The 21,960-nt window shown below is 46.7% G+C and overlaps 1 protein-coding gene across 10 annotated transcripts in view; it reads right to left on the reverse strand.

The window, feature by feature from the left end:
* Nucleotides 1-18,932: 18,932 nt before the first annotated feature.
* LOC135915269 (uncharacterized) overlaps nucleotides 18,933-21,960 on the reverse strand; it is a 282,983-nt gene continuing 279,955 nt past the window's right edge. For all 10 annotated transcript variants that reach the window (XM_065448289.2, XM_065448291.2, XM_065448292.2 and 7 more), the window contains one exon: nucleotides 18,933-20,023. In XM_065448289.2, coding sequence (XP_065304361.1) covers nucleotides 19,463-20,023 — 561 coding nt within the window. In that variant the 3' untranslated portion in view covers nucleotides 18,933-19,462. The remainder of the gene's footprint in view (nucleotides 20,024-21,960) is intronic.

The following is a 21,960-nucleotide window of genomic DNA, read 5'->3' on the forward strand; positions in this document are numbered from 1 at the left end:
TTTTTTCATTTTTTCCAGAAACCTATACGGCACCCATTCTTTTATTATTCCCCTAAACAAGCATCCCCGCATGCAATGGGAGTGACGTAAACGAAGAACCAGCGATTTCGAGTCAATTTATTATACCTGTCAGAGAAGATATTTTCATGGGCTATAGCCTTACCATTTTTTCATTTTTTCCAGAAATTTATTCGGCACCCATTCTTTTAATAATCCCCTAAACAAGCATCCCCGCAAGCAATGGGAGTGATGTAAACGAAGAACCAGCGCTTTCGAGTCAATTTATTATACCTGTCGGAGAAGATATTTTCATGGGCTATAGCCTTACCGTTTTTTCATTTTTTCCAGAAATTTATTCGGCACCCATTCTTTTAATAATCCCCTAAACAAGCATCCCCGCAAGCAATGGGAGTGATGTAAACGAAGAACCAGCGCTTTCGAGTCAATTTATTATACCTTGCGGAGAAGATATTTTCAAGGGCTATAGCCTTACCGTTTTTTCATTTTTTCCAGAAACCTATACGGCACCCATTCTTTTATTAATCCCCTAAACAAGGATCCCCGCATGCAATGGGAGTGACGTAAACGAAGAACCAGCGATTTCGAGTCAATTTATTATACCTGTCGGAGAAGATATTTTCATGGGCTATAGCCATACCGTTTTTTCATTTTTTCCAGAAATTTATGCGGCACCTATTCTTTTAATAATCCCCTAGACAAGCATCCCCGCAAGCAATGGGAGTGATGTAAACGAAGAACCAGCGCTTTCGAGTCAATTTATTATACCTGGCAGAGAAGATATTTTCATGGGCTATAGCCTTACCGTTTTTTCATTTTTTCCAGAAATTTATTCGGCACCCATTCTTTTAATAACCCCTAAACAAGCATCCCCGCAAGCAATGGGAGTGATGTAAACGAAGAACCAGCGCTTTCGAGTCAATTTATTATACCTGTCGGAGAAGATATTTTCATGGGCTATAGCCTTACCGTTTTTTCATTTTTTCCAGAAACCTATACGGCACCCATTCTTTTATTAATCCCCTAAACAAGGATCCCCGCATGCAATGGGAGTGACGTAAACGAAGAACCAGCGCTTTCGAGTCAATTTATTATACCTGTCAGAGAAGATATTTTCATGGGCTATAGCCATACCGTTTTTTCATTTTTTCCAGAAATTTATGCGGCACCTATTCTTTTAATAATCCCCTAGACAAGCATCCCCGCAAGCAATGGGAGTGATGTAAACGAAGAACCAGCGCTTTCGAGTCAATTTATTATACCTGGCAGAGAAGATATTTTCATGGGCTATAGCCTTACCGTTTTTTCATTTTTTCCAGAAATTTATTCGGCACCCATTCTTTTATTAATCCCCTAAACAAGCATTCCCGCATGCAATGGGAGTGACGTAAACGTAGAACCAGCGCTTTCGAGTCAATTTATTATACCATTCGGAGAAGATATTTTCATGGGCTATAGCCTTACCGTTTTTTCATTTTTTCCAGAAACCTATACGGCACCCATTCTTTTATTATTCCCCTAAACAAGCATCCCCGCATGCAATGGGAGTGACGTAAACGAAGAACCAGCGCTTTCGAGTCAATTTATTATACCTGTCGGAGAAGATATTTTCATGGGCTATAGCCTTACCGTTTTTTCATTTTTTCCAGAAATTTATTCGGCACCTATTCTTTTAATAATCCCCTAAACAAGCATCCCCGCATGCAATGGGAGTGATGTAAACGAAGAACCAGCGCTTTCGAGTCAATTTATTATACCTGTCGGAGAAGATATTTTCATGGGCTATAGCCTTACCGTTTTTTCATTTTTTCCAGAAATTTATTCGGCACCTATTCTTTTAATAATCCCCTAAACAAGCATCCCCGCATGCAATGGGAGTGATGTAAACGAAGAACCAGCGCTTTCGAGTCAATTTATTATACCTGTCGGAGAAGATATTTTCATGGGCTATAGCCTTACCGTTTTTTCATTTTTTCCAGAAATTTATACGGCACCTATTCTTTTATAATCCCCTAAACAAGCATCCCCGCAAGCAATGGGAGTGATGTAAACGAAGAACCAGCGCTTTCGAGTCAATTTATTATACCTGTCGGAGAAGATATTTTCATGGGCTATAGCCTTACGGTTTTTCATTTTTTCCAGAAACCTATACGGCACCCATTCTTTTATTAATCCCCTAAACAAGCATCCCCGCATGCAATGGGAGTGACGTAAACGAAGAACCAGCGCTTTCGAGTCAATTCATTATACCTGGCGGTGAAGATATTTTCATGGGCTATAGCCTTACCGTTTTTTCATTTTTTCCAGAAATTTGTACGGCACCCATTCTTTTATTAATCCCCTAAACAAGCATCCCCACATGCAATGGGAGTGACGTAAACGAAGAACGAGCGCTTTCGAGTCAATTTATTATACCTGGCGGAGAAGATACTTTCATGGAATATAGCCTTACCGTTTTTTTCATTTTTTCCAGAAATTTTTTCGGCCCCATTTCTTTTATTATTCCCCTAAACAAGCATCCCCGCATGGAATGGGAGTGACGTAAACGAAGAACCAGCGCTTTCGAGTCAATTTTTTTTACTTGGTGGAGAAGATATTTCCATGGGCTATAGTCTTACCGTTTTTTCATTTTGTCCAGAATTTTTTACGGCACCCATTCTTTCATTTATCCCCTAAACAAGCATCCCCGCATGCACGGGGAGCGACGTAGACGAAGAACCAGCGCTTTCGAGTCAATTTATTTTACGTGGCGGAGAAGATATTTTCATGGGCTATAGCCTTACCGTTTTTTTTTCATTTTTTCCAGAAATTTATTCGGCACCTATTCTTTTAATAATCCCCTAAACAAGCATCCCCGCATGCACGGGGAGCGACGTAAACGAAGAACCAGCATTTCGAGTCAATTTATTTTACGTGGCGGAGAAGATATTTTCATGGGCTATAGCCTTACCGTTTTTTCATTTTTTCCAGAAATTTATTCGGCGCCTATTCTTTTAATATTCCCCTAAACAAGCATCCCCGCATGCAATGGGAGTGATGTAAACGAAGAACCAGCGCTTTCGAGTCAATTTATTATACCTGTCGGAGAAGATATTTTCATGGGCTATAGCCTTACCGTTTTTTCATTTTTTCCAGAAATTTATTCGGCACCTATTCTTTTATTAATCCCCTAAACAAGCATCCCCGCATGCAATGGGAGTGATGTAAACGAAGAACCAGCGCTTTCGAGTCAATTTATTATACCTGTCGGAGAATATATTTTCATGGGCTATAGCCTTACCGTTTTTTCATTTTTTCCAGAAATTTATTCGGCACCTATTCTTGTAATAATCCCCTAAACAAGCATCCCCGCATGCAATGGGAGTGACGTAAACGAAGAACCAGCGCTTTCGAGTCAATTTATTATACCTGTCGGAGAAGATATTTTCATGGGCTATAGCCTTACCGTTTTTTCATTTTTTCCAGAAATTTGTTCGGCACCTATTCTTTTAATAATCCCCTAAACAAGCATCCCCGCATGCAATGGGAGTGACGTAAACGAAGAACCAGCGCTTTCGAGTCAATTTATTATACCTTGCGGAGAAGATATTTTCATGGGCTATAGCCTTACCGTTTTTTCATTTTTTCCAGAAATTTTTTCGGCACCTATTCTTTTAATAATCCCCTAAACAAGCATCCCCGCATGCAATGGGAGTGATGTAAACGAAGAACCAGCGCTTTCAAATCAATTTATTATACCTGTCGGAGAAGATATTTCCATGGGCTATAGCCTTACCGTTTTTTCATTTTTTCCAGAAACCTATACGGCACCCATTCTTTTATTAATCCCCTAAACAAGCATCCCCGCATGCAATGGGAGTGACGTAAACGAAGAACCAGCGCTTTCGAGTCAATTCATTATACCTGGCGGTGAAGATATTTTCATGGGCTATAGCCTTACCGTTTTTTCATTTTTTCCAGAAATTTGTACGGCACCCATTCTTTTATTAATCCCCTAAACAAGCATCCCCACATGCAATGGGAGTGACGTAAACGAAGAACGAGCGCTTTCGAGTCAATTTATTATACCTGGCGGAGAAGATATTTTCATGGAATATAGCCTTACCGTTTTTTTCATTTTTTCCAGAAATTTTTTCGGCCCCAATTCTTTTATTATTCCCCTAAACAAGCATCCCCGCATGGAATGGGAGTGACGTAAACGAAGAACCAGCGCTTTCGAGTCAATTTTTTTTACTTGGCGGAGAAGATATTTCCATGGGCTATAGTCTTACCGTTTTTTCATTTTGTCCAGAAATTTATACGGCACCCATTCTTTCATTAATCCCCTAAACAAGCATCCCCGCATGCACGGGGAGCGACGTAGACGAAGAACCAGCGCTTTCGAGTCAATTTATTTTACGTGGCGGAGAAGATATTTTCATGGGCTATAGCCTTACCGTTTTTTTCATTTTTTCCAGAAATTTATTCGGCACCTATTCTTTTAATAATCCCCTAAACAAGCATCCCCGCATGCAATGGGAGTGATGTAAACGAAGAACCAGCGCTTTCGAGTCAATTTATTATACCTGTCGGAGAAGATATTTTCATGGGCTATAGCCTTACCGTTTTTTTCATTTTTTCCAGAAATTTATTCGGCACCTATTCTTTTATTAATCCCCTAAACAAGTATCCCCACATGCAATGGGAGTTACGTAAACGAAGAACGAGCGCTTTCGAGTCAATTTATTATACCTGGCGGAGAAGATATTTTCATGGAATATAGCCTTACCGTTTTTTTCATTTTTTCCAGAAATTTATACGGCACCTATTCTTTTAATAATCCCCTAAACAAGCAGCCCCGCAAGCAATGGGAGTGATGTAAACGAAGAACCAGCGCTTTCGAGTCAATTTATTATACCTGTCGGAGAAGATATTTTCATGGGCTATAGCCTTACCGTTTTTTCATTTTTTCCAGAAACCTATACGGCACCCATTCTTTTATTAATCCCCTAAACAAGCATCCCCGCATGCAATGGGAGTGACGTAAACGAAGAACCAGCGCTTTCGAGTCAATTCATTATACCTGGCGGTGAAGATATTTTCATGGGCTATAGCCTTACCGTTTTTTCATTTTTTCCAGAAATTTGTACGGCACCCATTCTTTTATTAATCCCCTAAACAAGCATCCCCACATGCAATGGGAGTGACGTAAACGAAGAACGAGCGCTTTCGAGTCAATTTATTATACCTGGCGGAGAAGATATTTTCATGGAATATAGCCTTACCGTTTTTTTCATTTTTTCCAGAAATTTTTTCGGCCCCAATTCTTTTATTATTCCCCTAAACAAGCATCCCCGCATGGAATGGGAGTGACGTAAACGAAGAACCAGCGCATTCGAGTCAATTTTTTTTACTTGGCGGAGAAGATATTTCCATGGGCTATAGTCTTACCGTTTTTTCATTTTGTCCAGAAATTTATACGGCACCCATTCTTTCATTAATCCCCTAAACAAGCATCCCCGCATGCACGGGGAGCGACGTAGACGAAGAACCAGCGCTTTCGAGTCAATTTATTTTACGTGGCGGAGAAGATATTTTCATGGGCTATAGCCTTACCGTTTTTTTCATTTTTTCCAGAAATTTATTCGGCACCTATTCTTTTAATAATCCCCTAAACAAGCATCCCCGCATGCAATGGGAGTGATGTAAACGAAGAACCAGCGCTTTCGAGTCAATTTATTATACCTGTCGGAGAAGATATTTTCATGGGCTATAGCCTTACCGTTTTTTTCATTTTTTCCAGAAATTTATTCGGCACCTATTCTTTTATTAATCCCCTAAACAAGCATCCCCGCATGCAATGGGAGTGATGTAAACGAAGAACCAGCGCTTTCGAGTCAATTTATTATACTTGTCGGAGAAGATATTTTCATGGGCTATAGCCTTACCGTTTTTTCATTTTTTCCAGAAATTTATACGGCACCTATTCTTTTAATAATCCCCTAAACAAGCATCCCCGCAAGCAATGGGAGTGATGTAAACGAAGAACCAGCGCTTTCGAGTCAATTTATTATACCTGTCAGAGAAGATATTTTCATGGGCTATAGCCTTACCGTTTTTTCATTTTTTCCAGAAACCTATACGGCACCCATTCTTTTATTAATCCCCTAAACAAGCATCCCCGCATGCAATGGGAGTGACGTAAACGAAGAACCAGCGCTTTCGAGTCAATTCATTATACCTGGCGGTGAAGATATTTTCATGGGCTATAGCCTTACCGTTTTTTCATTTTTTCCAGAAATTTGTACGGCACCCATTCTTTTATTAATCCCCTAAACAAGCATCCCCACATGCAATGGGAGTGACGTAAACGGAGAACGAGCGCTTTCGAGTCAATTTATTATACCTGGCGGAGAAGATATTTTCATGGAATATAGCCTTACCGTTTTTTTCATTTTTTCCAGAAACTTTTTCGGCCCCAATTCTTTTATTATTCCCCTAAACAAGCATCCCCGCATGGAATGGGAGTGACGTAAACGAAGAACCAGCGCTTTCGAGTCAATTTTTTTTACTTGGCGGAGAAGATATTTCCATGGGCTATAGTCTTACCGTTTTTTCAATTTGTCCAGAAATTTATACGGCACCCATTCTTTCATTAATCCCCTAAACAAGCATCCCCGCATGCACGGGGAGCGACGTAGACGAAGAACCAGCGCTTTCGAGTCAATTTATTTTACGTGGCGGAGAAGATATTTTCATTTATTACTCCCCTAAACAAGCATCCCCGCATGGAATGGGAGTGACGTAAACGAAGAACCAGCGCTTTCGAGTCAATTTTTTTTACTTGGCGGAGAAGATATTTCCATGGGCTATAGTCTTACCGTTTTTTCATTTTGTCCAGAAATTTATACGGCACCTATTCTTTTAATAATCCCCTAAACAAGCATCCCCGCAAGCAATGGGAGTGATGTAAACGAAGAACCAGCGCTTTCGAGTCAATTTATTATACCTGGCGGAGAAGATATTTTCATTGGCTATAGCCTTACCGTTTTTTCATTTTTTCCAGAAATTTATTCGGCACCCATTCTTTTAATAATCCCCTAAACAAGCATCCCCGCAAGCAATGGGAGTGATGTAAACGAAGAACCAGCGCTTTCGAGTCAATTTATTATACCTGTCGGAGAAGATATTTTCATGGGCTAAGCCTTACCGTTTTTTCATTTTTTCCAGAAATTTATTCGGCACCCATTCTTTTAATAATCCCCTAAACAAGCATCCCCGCAAGCAATGGGAGTGATGTAAACGAAGAACCAGCGCTTTCGAGTCAATTTATTATACCTTGCGGAGAAGATATTGACACGTGTATTTATATTTATCGGGCGACCAGGTTTCGCCGCCTAACAAATCTTATCGCACAGCGCGGGACGCGCTTGCATGTATCCGAAGTTTCTGGAAAGGTATCGATGCTTCTATCCGCTGGCTGTTGTCGCCGAACGTTATGTTATCTGATTTAATCGCCTGACGCGAATGGTGTAGAACTTTGTGGAAGGCCCGCGGGTCCGAACGATTAGTCTGGAACATTCGACTACTGCTCTATAAAAGCCGACGCGCTTGACCCGCTGATCAGATTTTCGACGATCGCCGACTGTGTTCGCCGCTATCGTTGTGCTTTAAGTGTACCCTGTTTTGTGGGCACAGGTTCGCCCAATAAAAGCTAGTTTGTCTTTCACAGTACTGCTGCTGTGTTCTTAACGTCACTACCACGTGACATCTGGTGGAGGTGCTGGACGTCCATGTACCGGACGCCCCCGACAAGCCGTAATACAAGCCCGGACCGCAAAGACAACACCAGTGCCGTCCCGGAACATCGAGCAAGCCGCCGTCTTCAACAGCTGCCCCCGGAGCACGGACTTCTACCTGAGAAGACCAAGAAGATTGTGGACAAGGCAACCCCAATGGCAGCCCCAGCATCCCCCATCGTGCTGCAGCAGCCCAGGGAACCTCCGACGTTCCGCGGATCAACATTCGAGGACCCGGAAACCTGGCTCGAAACGTATGAGAGGGTCGCTAAGTTTAACAGTTGGGACAGCGACGACAAGCTGCGGCATGTCTATTTCGCATTGGAAGACGCCGCCAGGATATGGTTCGAGAATCGGGAAGCCACCTTCACGACGTGGGACCTTTTCCGAAGCGGCTTCTTGCACACGTTTACAAGCGTCGTGCGAAAAGAGCGAGCCCAAGCTCTACTAGAAACCAGAGTGCAGCTGCCAAACGAGACGATCGCAATCTTCACGGAGGAGATGGCCCGTCTTTTCCGGCACGCCGACCCGGAAATGTCGGAAGAGAAAAAAGTTCGCTTCCTGATGCGCGGCGTCAAGCAAGACCTTTTCGCCGGACTTATTCGTAACCCACCGAAGACTGTGGCTGAGTTTTCTGCAGAGGCGTCGACGATCGAGAAAACTCTGGAGATGCGCACCCGGCAATATAACCGCCAGGGGCACACGCCGCAGTATGCCATCCAAGGACTACGTTCGGACGACCTTCAAGAGACCATCAGAGCCATTGTGCGAGAAGAACTGCGCAAGGTCCTGCCTTCGTCGCAGCCTCAAGTGGCATCTATCGCCGACATCGTGAAGGAAGAGGTGCACCGATCCCTTGGAGCTCCTGAGGTGCAACCAGAACCACCGCAGCCGGAAGCAATGACCTACGCCGCCGCCGTCGCCCGCCGTCAAGGCCCCCCTGCGCGACCGCGCCAAGGTCCTGCAACACCGCAATTCCGTCGTCCACCGCCGCCGCCGCCAGCGCGCCCACCCGTCGCCCAGCGCACCTATACGAGGAAGACGGACATTTGGCGAGCCCCCGACCACCGCCCGCTCTGCTATCACTGCGGAGAAGCCGGCCATGTGTACCGCCGATGCCCATACCGCGACATGGGACTGAGAGGGTTCGCCGTCAACGCGCCGCGTCCACAGCTTGGGGAGCGCCCACGTGACATTGCCGATTACCTAGCCGCCACTCAGTGGAACTCTCGACGACCGTCCCGTTCACCGTCACCAGGCCGCTACCTGTCACCGCAGCGCCGTCCATACACTGGCCCAGCCCGGGGCCGCTCTGCGAGCCCATACCCGGAAAACTAAAAGCAGCAACCGATGGAGGTGCGGTTGCTGTTCGTCGAACTGACGAAGATCCTCCGCCGCCGACGAAGACGACGAAGACACCATCTCGACGACATAACGACACGCCGCCGTCCCGACGAAGTCTGGAAGCCAAAACTACACCGACGAAAGACGACTTGACGACGCGACGTTCCAACCTCAGTTCAACACGACGCAGCCGTGATCCAACGCCAAGACCTAACTGCAATGCCAGACAAAGAACAACCGACCTCGACGTGCTTCTCGACGGCCACGCAGTCACTGCCTTAGTCGACACAGGGGCCGATTACTCCGTAATGAGTGGACACATCGCCGCCCAGTTGAAGAAAGTTAAGACCGCATGGGAAGGCCCTCAGATTCGCACCGCTGGAGGACACCTCATCACGCCGACTGGGATCTGCACGGCAAGAATAACCATTCATGACCGGACTTACCCTGCCACCTTCGTTATCCTCCAACAGTGTTCACGAGACGTCATTCTCGGTATGGACTTCCTGGACCAACACGGCGCAATCATCAACCTGAAGTCGAAGTCAGTAACGCTGTCGGAAGATAAAGCAATGCCGCCGGAGAGCCCTCGTAGCCACCACGCCTTGAGTGTGCTCGAAGATCAAGTGAGCGTCCCGCCTCGCTGCAGCATCGTTATTTCGGTCAGCACCGAAACACCCGCTGACGTCGAAGGCGTCATTGAAGGCGACCAACGTCTACTGCTAGACCATGAAATTTGCGTCGCAAGAGGGATCGCTCGACTGCATGGAGGGACAACTGAAGTGTTGCTGACAAACTTCAGCCAGGAGTTCAAGCACATCAACAAGGGCACGACGATCGCGTACATCGAGGAAATTCTGGAAACAAGTAATGCGTTTGTCCTCTCGGATTCCGCCGCATTCACCCCGACGACCATGGCTCCCGAACCAGACTACGACATTAATCCAAATCTCCCTATGATTAAGCAACAGCAGCTCAGAAGTCTGCTCCGACGATACAAAGGCTGCTTTTCGACCTCATCGCGGATTCGACAAACACCAGTCGCCAAGCATCGCATAATCACCGAGGAATGCGCTCGCCCACTCCGTCAGAGCCCTTACCGAGTTTCGGCGCGAGAACGTGAAGCTATAAGAGAACAAGTCGACGAAATGCTGCGCGACGACATCATCCAGCCGTCGAAAAGCCCGTGGGCATCCCCTGTTGTTCTGGTAAAGAAAAAGGACGGAACCCTACGTTTCTGCGTCGATTATCGTCGTCTGAACAAGATCACGAAGAAGGACGTATACCCCCTCCCACGGATAGACGACGCATTAGATCGGCTCTGCAACGCTAAATACTTCTCGTCCATGGACCTAAAGTCTGGCTATTGGCAAATAGAAGTCGACGAAAGAGATCGCGAAAAGACCGCCTTCATCACCCCAGACGGCCTCTACGAATTCAAGGTTATGCCATTCGGACTGTGCTCGGCGCCTGCAACGTTCCAGCGCGTGATGGACACGGTTTTAGCAGGATTGAAGTGGCAGACCTGTCTCGTATACTTGGATGACGTCGTCGTCTTCGCCGAAAATTTCGACGTTCACCTTAGGCGGCTGGCAACAGTACTAGAGGCCATCAGGTCATCAGGACTTACTCTGAAGCCGGAAAAGTGCCGCTTCGCTTACGAGGAGCTTCTATTTTTAGGCCACGTCATCAGCAAATCTGGAGTCCGCCCCGACCCGCAGAAGACAGCTGCCATAGCAAAGTTCCCGCAGCCCATCGACAAGAAGGCAGTGCGTAGATTTCTTGGCATGTGTGCCTACTACAGGCGATTTGTCAAGAACTTTTCACGCATCGCTGAGCCGCTGACGCAGCTAACTAAATGCGACGTCGAGTTCAAGTGGGAAACGCCGCAGGCCGAGGCATTTCAAGAACTCAAACGACGCATGCAGTCGCCGCCCGTACTTGCGCACTTCGACGATCACGCCAATACCGAAATCCACACTGACGCCAGTAGCCTAGGCCTCGGCGCCGTCCTGGTCCAGAGAAAAGATGGACATGAACACGTGATAGCTTACGCTAGCCGGTCGTTGTCAAAAGCGGAAGGCAATTATTCTACAACCGAAAAGGAATGCCTCGCCATCGTTTGGGCTACAGCGAAATTTCGCCCTTACCTATATGGCAGGCCATTCAAAGTCGTCAGCGACCATCACGCCTTGTGTTGGCTAGCGAATTTAAAGGATCCCTCAGGACGGCTGGCACGGTGGAGCCTCAGACTACAAGAATACGACATCACCGTAACATACAAGTCCGGACGAAAACACTCAGACGCCGATTGCCTATCCCGCGCCCCCATTGACCCGCCGCCGCAAGATGCCGAGGATGACGACGCCTTCCTTGGAATAATAAGCGCGGAAGACTTCGCCGAACAACAACGATCGGACCCGGAACTTAAAGGCCTCGTCGATTATTTGGAAGGGCACACCGACGTTGTCCCCAGGGCATTTAAGCGCGGATTATCTTCCTTCACGCTTCAAGACAGTCTACTCGTGAAGAAGAACTTCTCGCCAGTCCGCGCCAATTACCTTCTTGTTGTCCCGTCAGGACTTCGTCCAGAAGTATTGCAGGCCCTACATGACGATCCGACCGCTGGACACCTCGGATTTTCCCGGACACTATCAAGGATACAAGAAAAGTATTATTGGCCGCGCCTGACCGCCGACGTCGCCCGTTATGTCAGAACATGCCGAGACTGTCAGCGACGCAAGACACCGCCGACAAGGCCAGCCGGATTGCTACAGCCAATCGAGCCTCCTTGCCGACCATTCCAGCAGATCGGGATGGACTTGCTGGGACCCTTTCCGACGTCAATAACCGGAAATAAGTGGATCGTCGTGGCGACGGACTACCTCACCCGCTTCGCTGAAACAAAAGCACTGCCGAAAGGTAGCGCAGCCGAAGTGGCGAAATTCTTTGTCGAAAACATCCTGCTGCGACATGGCGCCCCAGAAGTCCTCATCACCGACCGAGGAACGGCCTTTACAGCGGAGCTCACCCAAGCCATTCTGAAATACAGTCAGACAATGCACAGGAGGACAACGGCTTACCACCCGCAGACGAATGGTCTTACGGAGCGGCTGAATAAGACCCTCGCCGACATGCTAGCGATGTACGTCGACGTCGAACACAAGACCTGGGATGCCGTCCTGCCGTACGTAACATTCGCTTATAACACGGCGGTGCAAGAAACAACACAGATCACGCCGTTCAAGCTGGTTTACGGCAGGAATCCGACGACGACGCTCGACGCCATGCTGCCGCACGTCACTGACGAGGAAAATGTTGACGTCGCTAGCTATCTCCAGCGCGCCGAAGAAGCCCGACAGCTCGCCCGCCTGAGGATCAAGAACCAGCAGAGGACCGACAGCCGACACTACAACCTCCGACGACGCTTTGTCGAGTACCAGCCCGGTGACCGTGTTTGGGTTTGGACCCCTATACGCCGACGAGGACTGAGCGAGAAGCTTTTGCGTCGCTATTTCGGACCGTACAAGATCATCCGACGTATTGGTGCACTGGACTACGAGGTCGTGCCAGACGGCATTTCGCTGTCACAGCGGCGCCGCTCACGACCTGAAATTGTCCACGTTGTGCGGTTAAAGCCATACCACCAGCGTTAACGAACTTTGGGACTTCGCGTAACTGACCTTTGGACTTTGTTTCTTTTCGTTGTGTTGTTACTTCTGTTTAATAAGTGTGCTTTTGCGTTTCGCTCTCTTTGTAGCATCGGGACGATGCTTTTTAAGAGGGGGGTATTGACACGTGTATTTATATTTATCGGGCGACCAGGTTTCGCCGCCTAACAAATCTTATCGCACAGCGCGGGACGCGCTTGCATGTATCCGAAGTTTCTGGAAAGGTATCGATGCTTCTATCCGCTGGCTGTTGTCGCCGAACGTTATGTTATCTGATTTAATCGCCTGACGCGAATGGTGTAGAACTTTGTGGAAGGCCCGCGGGTCCGAACGATTAGTCTGGAACATTCGACTACTGCTCTATAAAAGCCGACGCGCTTGACCCGCTGATCAGATTTTCGACGATCGCCGACTGTGTTCGCCGCTATCGTTGTGCTTTAAGTGTACCCTGTTTTGTGGGCACAGGTTCGCCCAATAAAAGCTAGTTTGTCTTTCACAGTACTGCTGCTGTGTTCTTTAACGTCACTACCACGTGACAATATTTTCAAGGGCTATAGCCTTACCGTTTTTTCATTTTTTCCAGAAACCTATACGGCACCCATTCTTTTATTAATCCCCTAAACAAGGATCCCCGCATGCAATGGGAGTGACGTAAACGAAGAACCAGCGCTTTCGAGTCAATTTATTATACCTGTCGGAGAAGATATTTTCATGGGCTATAGCCATACCGTTTTTTCATTTTTTCAAGAAATTTATGCGGCACCTATTCTTTTAATAATCCCCTAGACAAGCATCCCCGCAAGCAATGGGAGTGATGTAAACGAAGAACCAGCGCTTTCGAGTCAATTTATTATACCTTGCGGAGAATATATTTTCATGGGCTATAGCCTTACCATTTGTTCATTTTTTCCAGAAACCTATACGGCACCCATTCTTTTATTGATCCCCTAAACAAGCATCCCCGCATGCAATGGGAGTGACGTAAACGTAGAACCAGCGCTTTCGAGTCAATTTATTATACCATTCGGAGAAGATATTTTCATGGGCTATAGCCTTACCGTTTTTTCATTTTTTCCAGAAACCTATACGGCACCCATTCTTTTATTATTCCCCTAAACAAGCATCCCCGCATGCAATGGGAGTGACGTAAACGAAGAACCAGCGCTTTCGAGTCAATTTATTATGCCTGTCGGAGAAGATATTTTCATGGGCTATAGCCTTACCGTTTTTTCATTTTTTCCAGAAATTTATTTGGCGCCTATTCTTTTAATATTCCCCTAAACAAGCATCCCCGCATGCAATGGGAGTGATGTAAACGAAGAACCAGCGCTTTCGAGTCAATTTATTATACCTGTCGGAGAAGATATTTTCATGGGCTATAGCCTTACCGTTTTTTCATTTTTTCCAGAAATTTATTCGGCACCTATTCTTTTAATAATCCCCTAAACAAGCATCGCCGCATGCAATGGGAGTGACGTAAACGAAGAACCAGCGCTTTCGAGTCAATTTATTATACCTGTCGGAGAAGATATTTTCATGGGCTATAGCCTTACCGTTTTTTCATTTTTTCCAGAAATTTATTCGGCACCTATTCTTTTAATAATCCCCTAAACAAGCATCCCCGCATGCAATGGGAGTGACGTAAACGAAGAACCAGCGCTTTCGAGTCAATTTATTATACCTGTCGGAGAAGATATTTTTATGGGCTATAGCCTTACCGTTTTTTTCATTTTTTCCAGAAATTTATTCGGCACCTATTCTTTTAATAATCCCCTAAACAAGCATCCCCGCATGCAATGGGAGTGACGTAAACGAAGAACCAGCGCTTTCGAGTCAATTTATTATACCTGGCGGAGAAGATATTTTCATGGGCTATAGCCTTACCGTTTTTTCATTTTTTCCAGAAATTTATTCGGCACCTATTCTTTTAATAATCCCCTAAACAAGCATCCCCGCATGCAATGGGAGTGATGTAAACGAAGAACCAGCGCTTTCGAGTCAATTTATTATACCTGTCGGAGAAGATATTTCCATGGGCTATAGCCTTACCGTTTTTTAATTTTTTCCAGAAATTTATTCGGCACCCATTCTTTTATTAATCCCCTAAACAAGCATCCCCGCAAGCAATGGGAGTGATGTAAACGAAGAACCAGCGCTTTCGAGTCAATTTATTATACCTGTCGGAGAAGATATTTTCATGGGCTATAGCCTTACCGTTTTTTCATTTTTTCCAGAAATTTATTCGGCACCTATTCTTTTAATAATCCCCTAAACAAGCATCCCCGCATGCAATGGGAGTGATGTAAACGAAGAACCAGCGCTTTCGAGTCAATTTATTATACCTGTCGGAGAAGATATTTTCATGGGCTATAGCCTTACCGTTTTTTCATTTTTTCCAGAAATTTATTCGGCACCTATTCTTTTAATAATCCCCTAAACAAGCATCCCCGCATGCAATGGGAGTGATGTAAACGAAGAACCAGCGCTTTCGAGTCAATTTATTATACCTGTCGGAGAAGATATTTTCATGGGCTATAGCCTTACCGTTTTTTCATTTTTTCCAGAAATTTATTCGGCACCTATTCTTTTAATAATCCCCTAAACAAACATCCCCGCATGCAATGGGAGTGACGTAAACGAAGAACCAGCGCTTTCGAGTCAATTTATTATACCTGGCGGAGAAGATATTTTCATGGGCTATAGCTTTACCGTTTTTTCATTTTTTCCAGAAATTTATTCGGCACCTATTCTTTTAATAATCCCCTAAACAAGTATCCCCGCATGCAATGGGAGTGATGTAAACGAAGAACCAGCGCTTTCGAGTCAATTTATTATACCTGTCGGAGAAGATATTTTCATGGGCTATAGCCTTACCATTTTTTCATTTTTTCCAGAAATTTATTCGGCACCTATTCTTTTAATAATCCCCTAAACAAGCATCCCCGCAAGCAATGGGAGTGATGTAAACGAAGAACCAGCGCTTTCGAGTCAATTTATTATACCTGTCGGAGAAGATATTTTCATGGGCTATAGCCTTACCGTTTTTTCATTTTTTCCAGAAATTTATTCGGCACCCATTCTTTTAATAATCCCCTAAACAAGCATCCCCGCAAGCAATGGGAGTGATGTAAACGAAGAACCAGCGCTTTCGAGTCAATTTATTATACCTTGCGGAGAAGGTATTTTCAAGGGCTATAGCCTTACCGTTTTTTCATTTTTTCCAGAAACCTATACGGCACCCATTCTTTTATTAATCCCCTAAACAAGGATCCCCGCATGCAATGGGAGTGACGTAAACGAAGAACCAGCGCTTTCGAGTCAATTTATTATACCTGTCGGAGAAGATATTTTCATGGGCTATAGCCATACCGTTTTTTCATTTTTTCCAGAAATTTATGCGGCACCTATTCTTTTATTAATCCCCTAGACAAGCATCCCCGCAAGCAATGGGAGTGATGTAAACGAAGAACCAGCGCTTTCGAGTCAATTTATTATACCTTGCGGAGAATATATTTTCATGGGCTATAGCCTTACCATTTTTTCATTTTTTCCAGAAACCTATACGGCACCCATTCTTTTATTAATCCCCTAAACAAGCATCCCCGCATGCAATGGGAGTGACGTAAACGTAGAACCAGCGCTTTCGAGTCAATTCATTATACCTGGCGGTGAAGATATTTTCATGGGCTATAGCCTTACCGTTTTTTTCATTTTTTCCAGAAATTTGTACGGCACCCATTCTTTTATTAATCCCCTAAACAAGCATCCCCACATGCAATGGGAGTGACGTAAACGGAGAACGAGCGCTTTCGAGTCAATTTATTATACCTGGCGGAGAAGATATTTTCATGGAATATAGCCTTACCGTTTTTTTCATTTTTTCCAGAAACTTTTTCGGCCCCAATTCTTTTATTATTCCCCTAAACAAGCATCCCCGCATGGAATGGGAGTGACGTAAACGAAGAACCAGCGCTTTCGAGTGAATTTTTTTTACTTGGCGGAGAAGATATTTCCATGGGCTATAGTCTTACCGTTTTTTCATTTTGTCCAGAAATTTATACGGCACCCATTCTTTCATTAATCCCCTAAACAAGCATCCCCGCATGCACGGGGAGCGACGTAGACGAAGAACCAGCGCTTTCGAGTCAATTTATTTTACGTGGCGGAGAAGATATTTTCATGGGCTATAGCCTTACCGTTTTTTTTTTCATTTTTTCCAGAAATTTATTCGGCACCTATTCTTTTAATAATCCCCTAAACAAGCATCCCCGCATGCACGGGGAGCGACGTAAACGAAGAACCAGCATTTCGAGTCAATTTATTTTACGTGGCGGAGAAGATATTTTCATGGGCTATAGCCTTACCGTTTTTTCATTTTTTCCGGAAATTTATTCGGCGCCTATTCTTTTAATAATCCCCTAAACAAGCATCCCCACATGCACGGGGAGCGACGTAAACGAAGAACCAGCGCTTTCGAGTCAACTTATTTTACGTGGTGTAGAATATATTTTCATGGGCTATAGCCTTACCGTTTTTTCATTTTTTCCAGAAATTTATTCGGCACCTATTCTTTTATTATTCCCCTAAACAAGCATCCCCGCATGCACGGGGAGTGACGTAAACGAAGAACCAGCGCTTTCTAGTCAACTTATTTTACCTCGTGGAGAAGCTAATTTCATGGGCTATAGGCTTACCTTTTTTTCATTTTTCTTTCGAGAAATTTATTCGGCACCTATTCTTTTAATAATCCCCTGAATATTCATCCTCGGATGCATGGGGAGTGAAGTTAGGCGGAAGACTCCCTAGTCCTGGGTGGACGCGATGTGAGCTAGAGGGTGGCTTCAATCGTTGGTTATATGTGGAATAAATGGGCAAAAAAATCTATTAGTGCGAGAATACTGCGTCTTATTTATGAAGGTAATCGACTCGAGAGGAGTGATAAGTAGGTGGTAGGACGAGTTCACAGCGAAGGATATGGTGACGATTGACTTTCTGAAGAAGGCATAAATGCAAAACTTTACTGCGCAGTGATAGCAATGGCTGACACAAGCTGCTTTTCAAAAAAGTAATGCTTGACGAGCGATTGTATTTCGAACGTAAGCATGTAGGATTAGGCAAGAGTTTGACGTAATAGCTCTGCGGAACCCGCAAGTTGGAGAGAAGTAATTAATATAGGGAAAAATAAAAAATAAATTATTGGGTTTTACGTGCCAAAACCACTTTCTGATTATGAGACACGCAATAGTGGAGGGCTCCGGAAATTTGGACGACCTGGGGTTCTTTAACGTGCACCTAAATCTAAGTACACGGGTGTTTTCGCATTTCGCCTCCATCGAAATGCGGCCGCCGTGGCCCGGATTCGATTCGCGACCTCGTGCTCAGCAGCCCAACACCATAGCCACTGAGCAACCACGACGGGTAGTATAGGGAAAATAATACATCTACCATATCGTAGTAGTTGCTTCAAAGGAAAGCCTTCGAACGAAAAATCTCGTAGTTGAAGAAAAATTTGTCCTGGCCCAGGACTCGAACCCGGGACCACCGCTCTACCGAGGCAGCCGCTCAACCATCTGAGCTAACCAGACGGCTAGCCGATGACAGGCCGAAGTTGAAGTTATTGACAACTCGATGCAAAGGCAAGATTTTGATAGTTCTGTGGAAACCCGCAAGGTGGAGGGAAGTAATTAATAAAGGAAAATTTAGACATCCACCCAATCGTAGCAATTGCTACAAAGGAAACCCGTACGTGTTCCTCTAAATTAAAGCTTAAAATTCGTCCTGGTCCATGACTCAAACTTACGTTATGCATGCTCAAACGTAATTAGAACTTGAGACTGACTCCAACCAAATAACTGAATTTTATTTGCCCGACGTTTCGGAGCCCGTTCGGCTCCTTCTTCAGGGGGTTGTTCTTCGGGGGGTGGCGGTGTGCCGCTTTTAAAGCGTCTTTTTTGAAGAAAGGAGGGGGGGGGAACACGGGAGGTAGGGAGACACTTCACAGGCGGAAAGGTGGGGGGGAACAAAAGGAAAGGGGGGTGTTGTTGACGGCTTCCATGGTGCTGGGATGACCGGTGCTGGGGGGAGTGCTCGCACACTCCCCCCAGCACCGGTCACACACCGGTCCATTTACACACGCGCACGCACACCGAAGCCGCCAGAGAACAAGTGGGCGATTCACAGGATTGCCGAGAGGCCGCGCTACATGTTCGGCTGCTACGAGTACCAGGCACCGACGGGCTTGCCGTACAAGTGGAATCCGCCAGCGTAGAGCTGCTGCTCCTGCGGCGTGAAGTAGTCCAGGCTTGCGGGGTGGACCAGCACCTGCGGCTTGAGGGGCAACTCAGCCGCGGACACGTAGTAGCGCATGTGCGACATCGGCGCCGCTGCAGCCACGGCCGCCGCCTCGGAGAACGCAGGGCTCTCGGCGAGTCCCAGCTTGTTGTCGCAAGGCGACACCGACGACGGGGGCGTGACGGCTGTGGACAGGCGTGGTGGCTCGACGTAGCCGGCGTACGGGGGAAGGACGAACACGTCGGGCGTCGTCCGTGGTCCCTCGGGGGGCGTCGGCACGTCTTCGTAGTACGTCGGCCGCGAGGAGGCAGCGGACGCGTGGGACTCGGACCGTATTACCGACTCACGGTTCACGTACAGCTACCGTAGCAGCGTCGACGCAGGCAAGGGTCCGCCGGCGGCGTGCGGCGACGCCCCGGCACCAGCCACGCCGGTTTGGTGGGGCGCCCCGATCCACTGGATGGCCGCCGAGTGCGTGGAGCGCACCTCGGGCAAGTGCTTCTTCATGGCGTCCTCCAGCTTGCCCATGGTGAGCCCTTCGCCGGTGGAAACCTGGCCGCTTCCTCCCCCCGCTTTCCGGGGCCGCGACAGACCATCGGGGCCGTCGCTGGAGTCGTCGCCCTTGCCCGACGTCAGGCCGCCCTGGGAGGAGACGGTGCCGGTGGACGAGGACGACGCCGGGTCGTCGACGACCACCAGCGGCGGCTCGGAGGCACGCCCGTAGCCGTCCGGCAGTAGGAGGCTCCGGGCCCGGCTTGGCGGCTGTAGGTTCGACGCGCGGCTACCCGGCCGCGAGCACTTGGGTCTGGCGCGGCTTCCGCCAGCCGCTTCGTCCGAGCTCCGCTTGCGCGAACTCTTGGCGTTGCTGGCCGGCGTGGCCTCGTATCGCGCTGGACTAGCCGATGGATGTTCGGCTCCCTCCTGCAACCACAGAGACGACGCCGTTACAACAACTGAAGCGCCATGGTACAAAAGAACAGCCTGCAGAGTAGAGTCGTGACCCCTTTGTTCAAGTGCGTAGTATAAGCGCATACCAGATGTCGCAACCCTACTTCTAACGCAACTTTCTCGATAAGACTGGTGGTCGCGCACTGCGTTGTTGTCGGCAGACAACAAAGAAGGCCTCACATGGTGACCAGCTTAACCTGGCAATTTGGTAGCGATACGTCTTTCGCGGCGTAGCGAAACACATCTGTCGATGGCAACGTTTCTAAAAGATCAGTGAAGGCGTCATGCATGTCACGCCGTCTCATGCAAGAGAGCAACTTAGGCAGCATGGCTCACGCTTGGCCCGTTTGCGCAGTGTTTTCCTGTCATCGTTCCTTATGCTGTGTCTGCCTCCTGCGCACACGGTAGTCAACGGCTGTACGACTCTGGAATGCCTGGACTACACCGAAGAATGCTACGCTTTTCCGGGTATTACCACGGATGTTTGCCCAGAACCGCAGCTCACCGCCTCAGGCTATCTTTGTCATGCCTTCATAGCATGACAAACGCATGACAAATAAGGCAGCATGGCTCACGTGTTGCCCATTTGCGCTTCGCAGGTGTGCGAAAAACATTCTTTACACGCTAAAAAAAGCGACACCCCGTATTTGCTTTTGCTCCCTTGCTCAAAAATGTTTTATGAAACTGCCTGACTGTTTTTTCTTAATCTTTCTATTGCTCTGCTCCAGTGATGTGGAAACAAATCCGGGGCCTGACACGCGTTCGGCATCGCTGCTTTCCTTGGGAGACTTGCCCAATGACCCCGCAGAACAAATTTGTGTTCTTTTTCATTTGCTCAAAGATGTGCATACTCGTTCTGTGCAATCAGCAAAAAGTCGGCCGAGCTGTCCGCTGACGTAAAAGCCATAAAAAGCAGTCAGAAAACTATCCAAGTGAAAATTGGTTACTTTCACGAGAGATCAGATAAACTAGAAGAAAGAGAAACTAATTCTTTTGACAATATTTATGAAGAGTTTATCGGAGTACGCGATACAATGGAAGGCGCTACCACCCGGCAAGAGTCGTTCGAAGCTCACCTAGACGATTTAGAAGATAGATCGCGTCGTGACAACTTAGTTTTCCGTCATATGCCTGACTCTCCCGAATCGAGGGAGCACTCTGAAGCACGTGTGAAACCTGCCCTTCTTTGTCTTGCAGATAATTTGCCCGATAATGCTATCTATCGTGCGCATACCGTATCGGACCTTTCGATCCCAACAAGTGCCGCCCAAATGTGAGGTTTTGAAGCTACAAAGTCGGACAGAATATTTTGAGGGTACGGAAAAAAGCTAAATGTAAGTAACGCACCATAAGCGAAGATTTTTCTCCCGCAACGCGTCGCATACGTTCGAAACTGGCTAATCTTGTCAAAGGTCAATCGGAAACGCAGCCCTATCAGCTTAGGTACAATACCCTTGTCATTAATAAAAAGCATTCCGTGTACACCTCGAAAACAGACAGCGCCACTGAACGTAAGCAAACTGCCTCATCTGGTAACCACCGTTCAGATGCCGACGCAAATAGAGGTGCGTGAGAGGCTGTGGGCAAAGTCAGTTGCACGCATTTGCACTTCTTACAAATGTTCGAAGTTCGTCTAGCAAAAGTGACTTTTTAAACTCCGCTATTGATACTTGCAAAGCAAACGTGCTCGTATTAACAGAAACCTGGCTTCGGCCTGGGGTAATGGATAACAAGCTTTTTTCTTCAGTTAATGTATTTTCTGCGAGTCGCTATGATCGACTGTCGCTGCAAGGCGGTGGTGTATTGCTCACCATTCTGTCGCACCGCATTCACATTCCAACTGAGTTGAACATCGTTTGGACTGTCGCTAAATTTCCCAGGCAAAAAATTAATTATTGGCGCTTTTTACT

Source organism: Dermacentor albipictus, chromosome 7 (assembly GCF_038994185.2).
Source record: "Dermacentor albipictus isolate Rhodes 1998 colony chromosome 7, USDA_Dalb.pri_finalv2, whole genome shotgun sequence".
NCBI lineage: Eukaryota > Metazoa > Arthropoda > Arachnida > Ixodida > Ixodidae > Dermacentor > Dermacentor albipictus.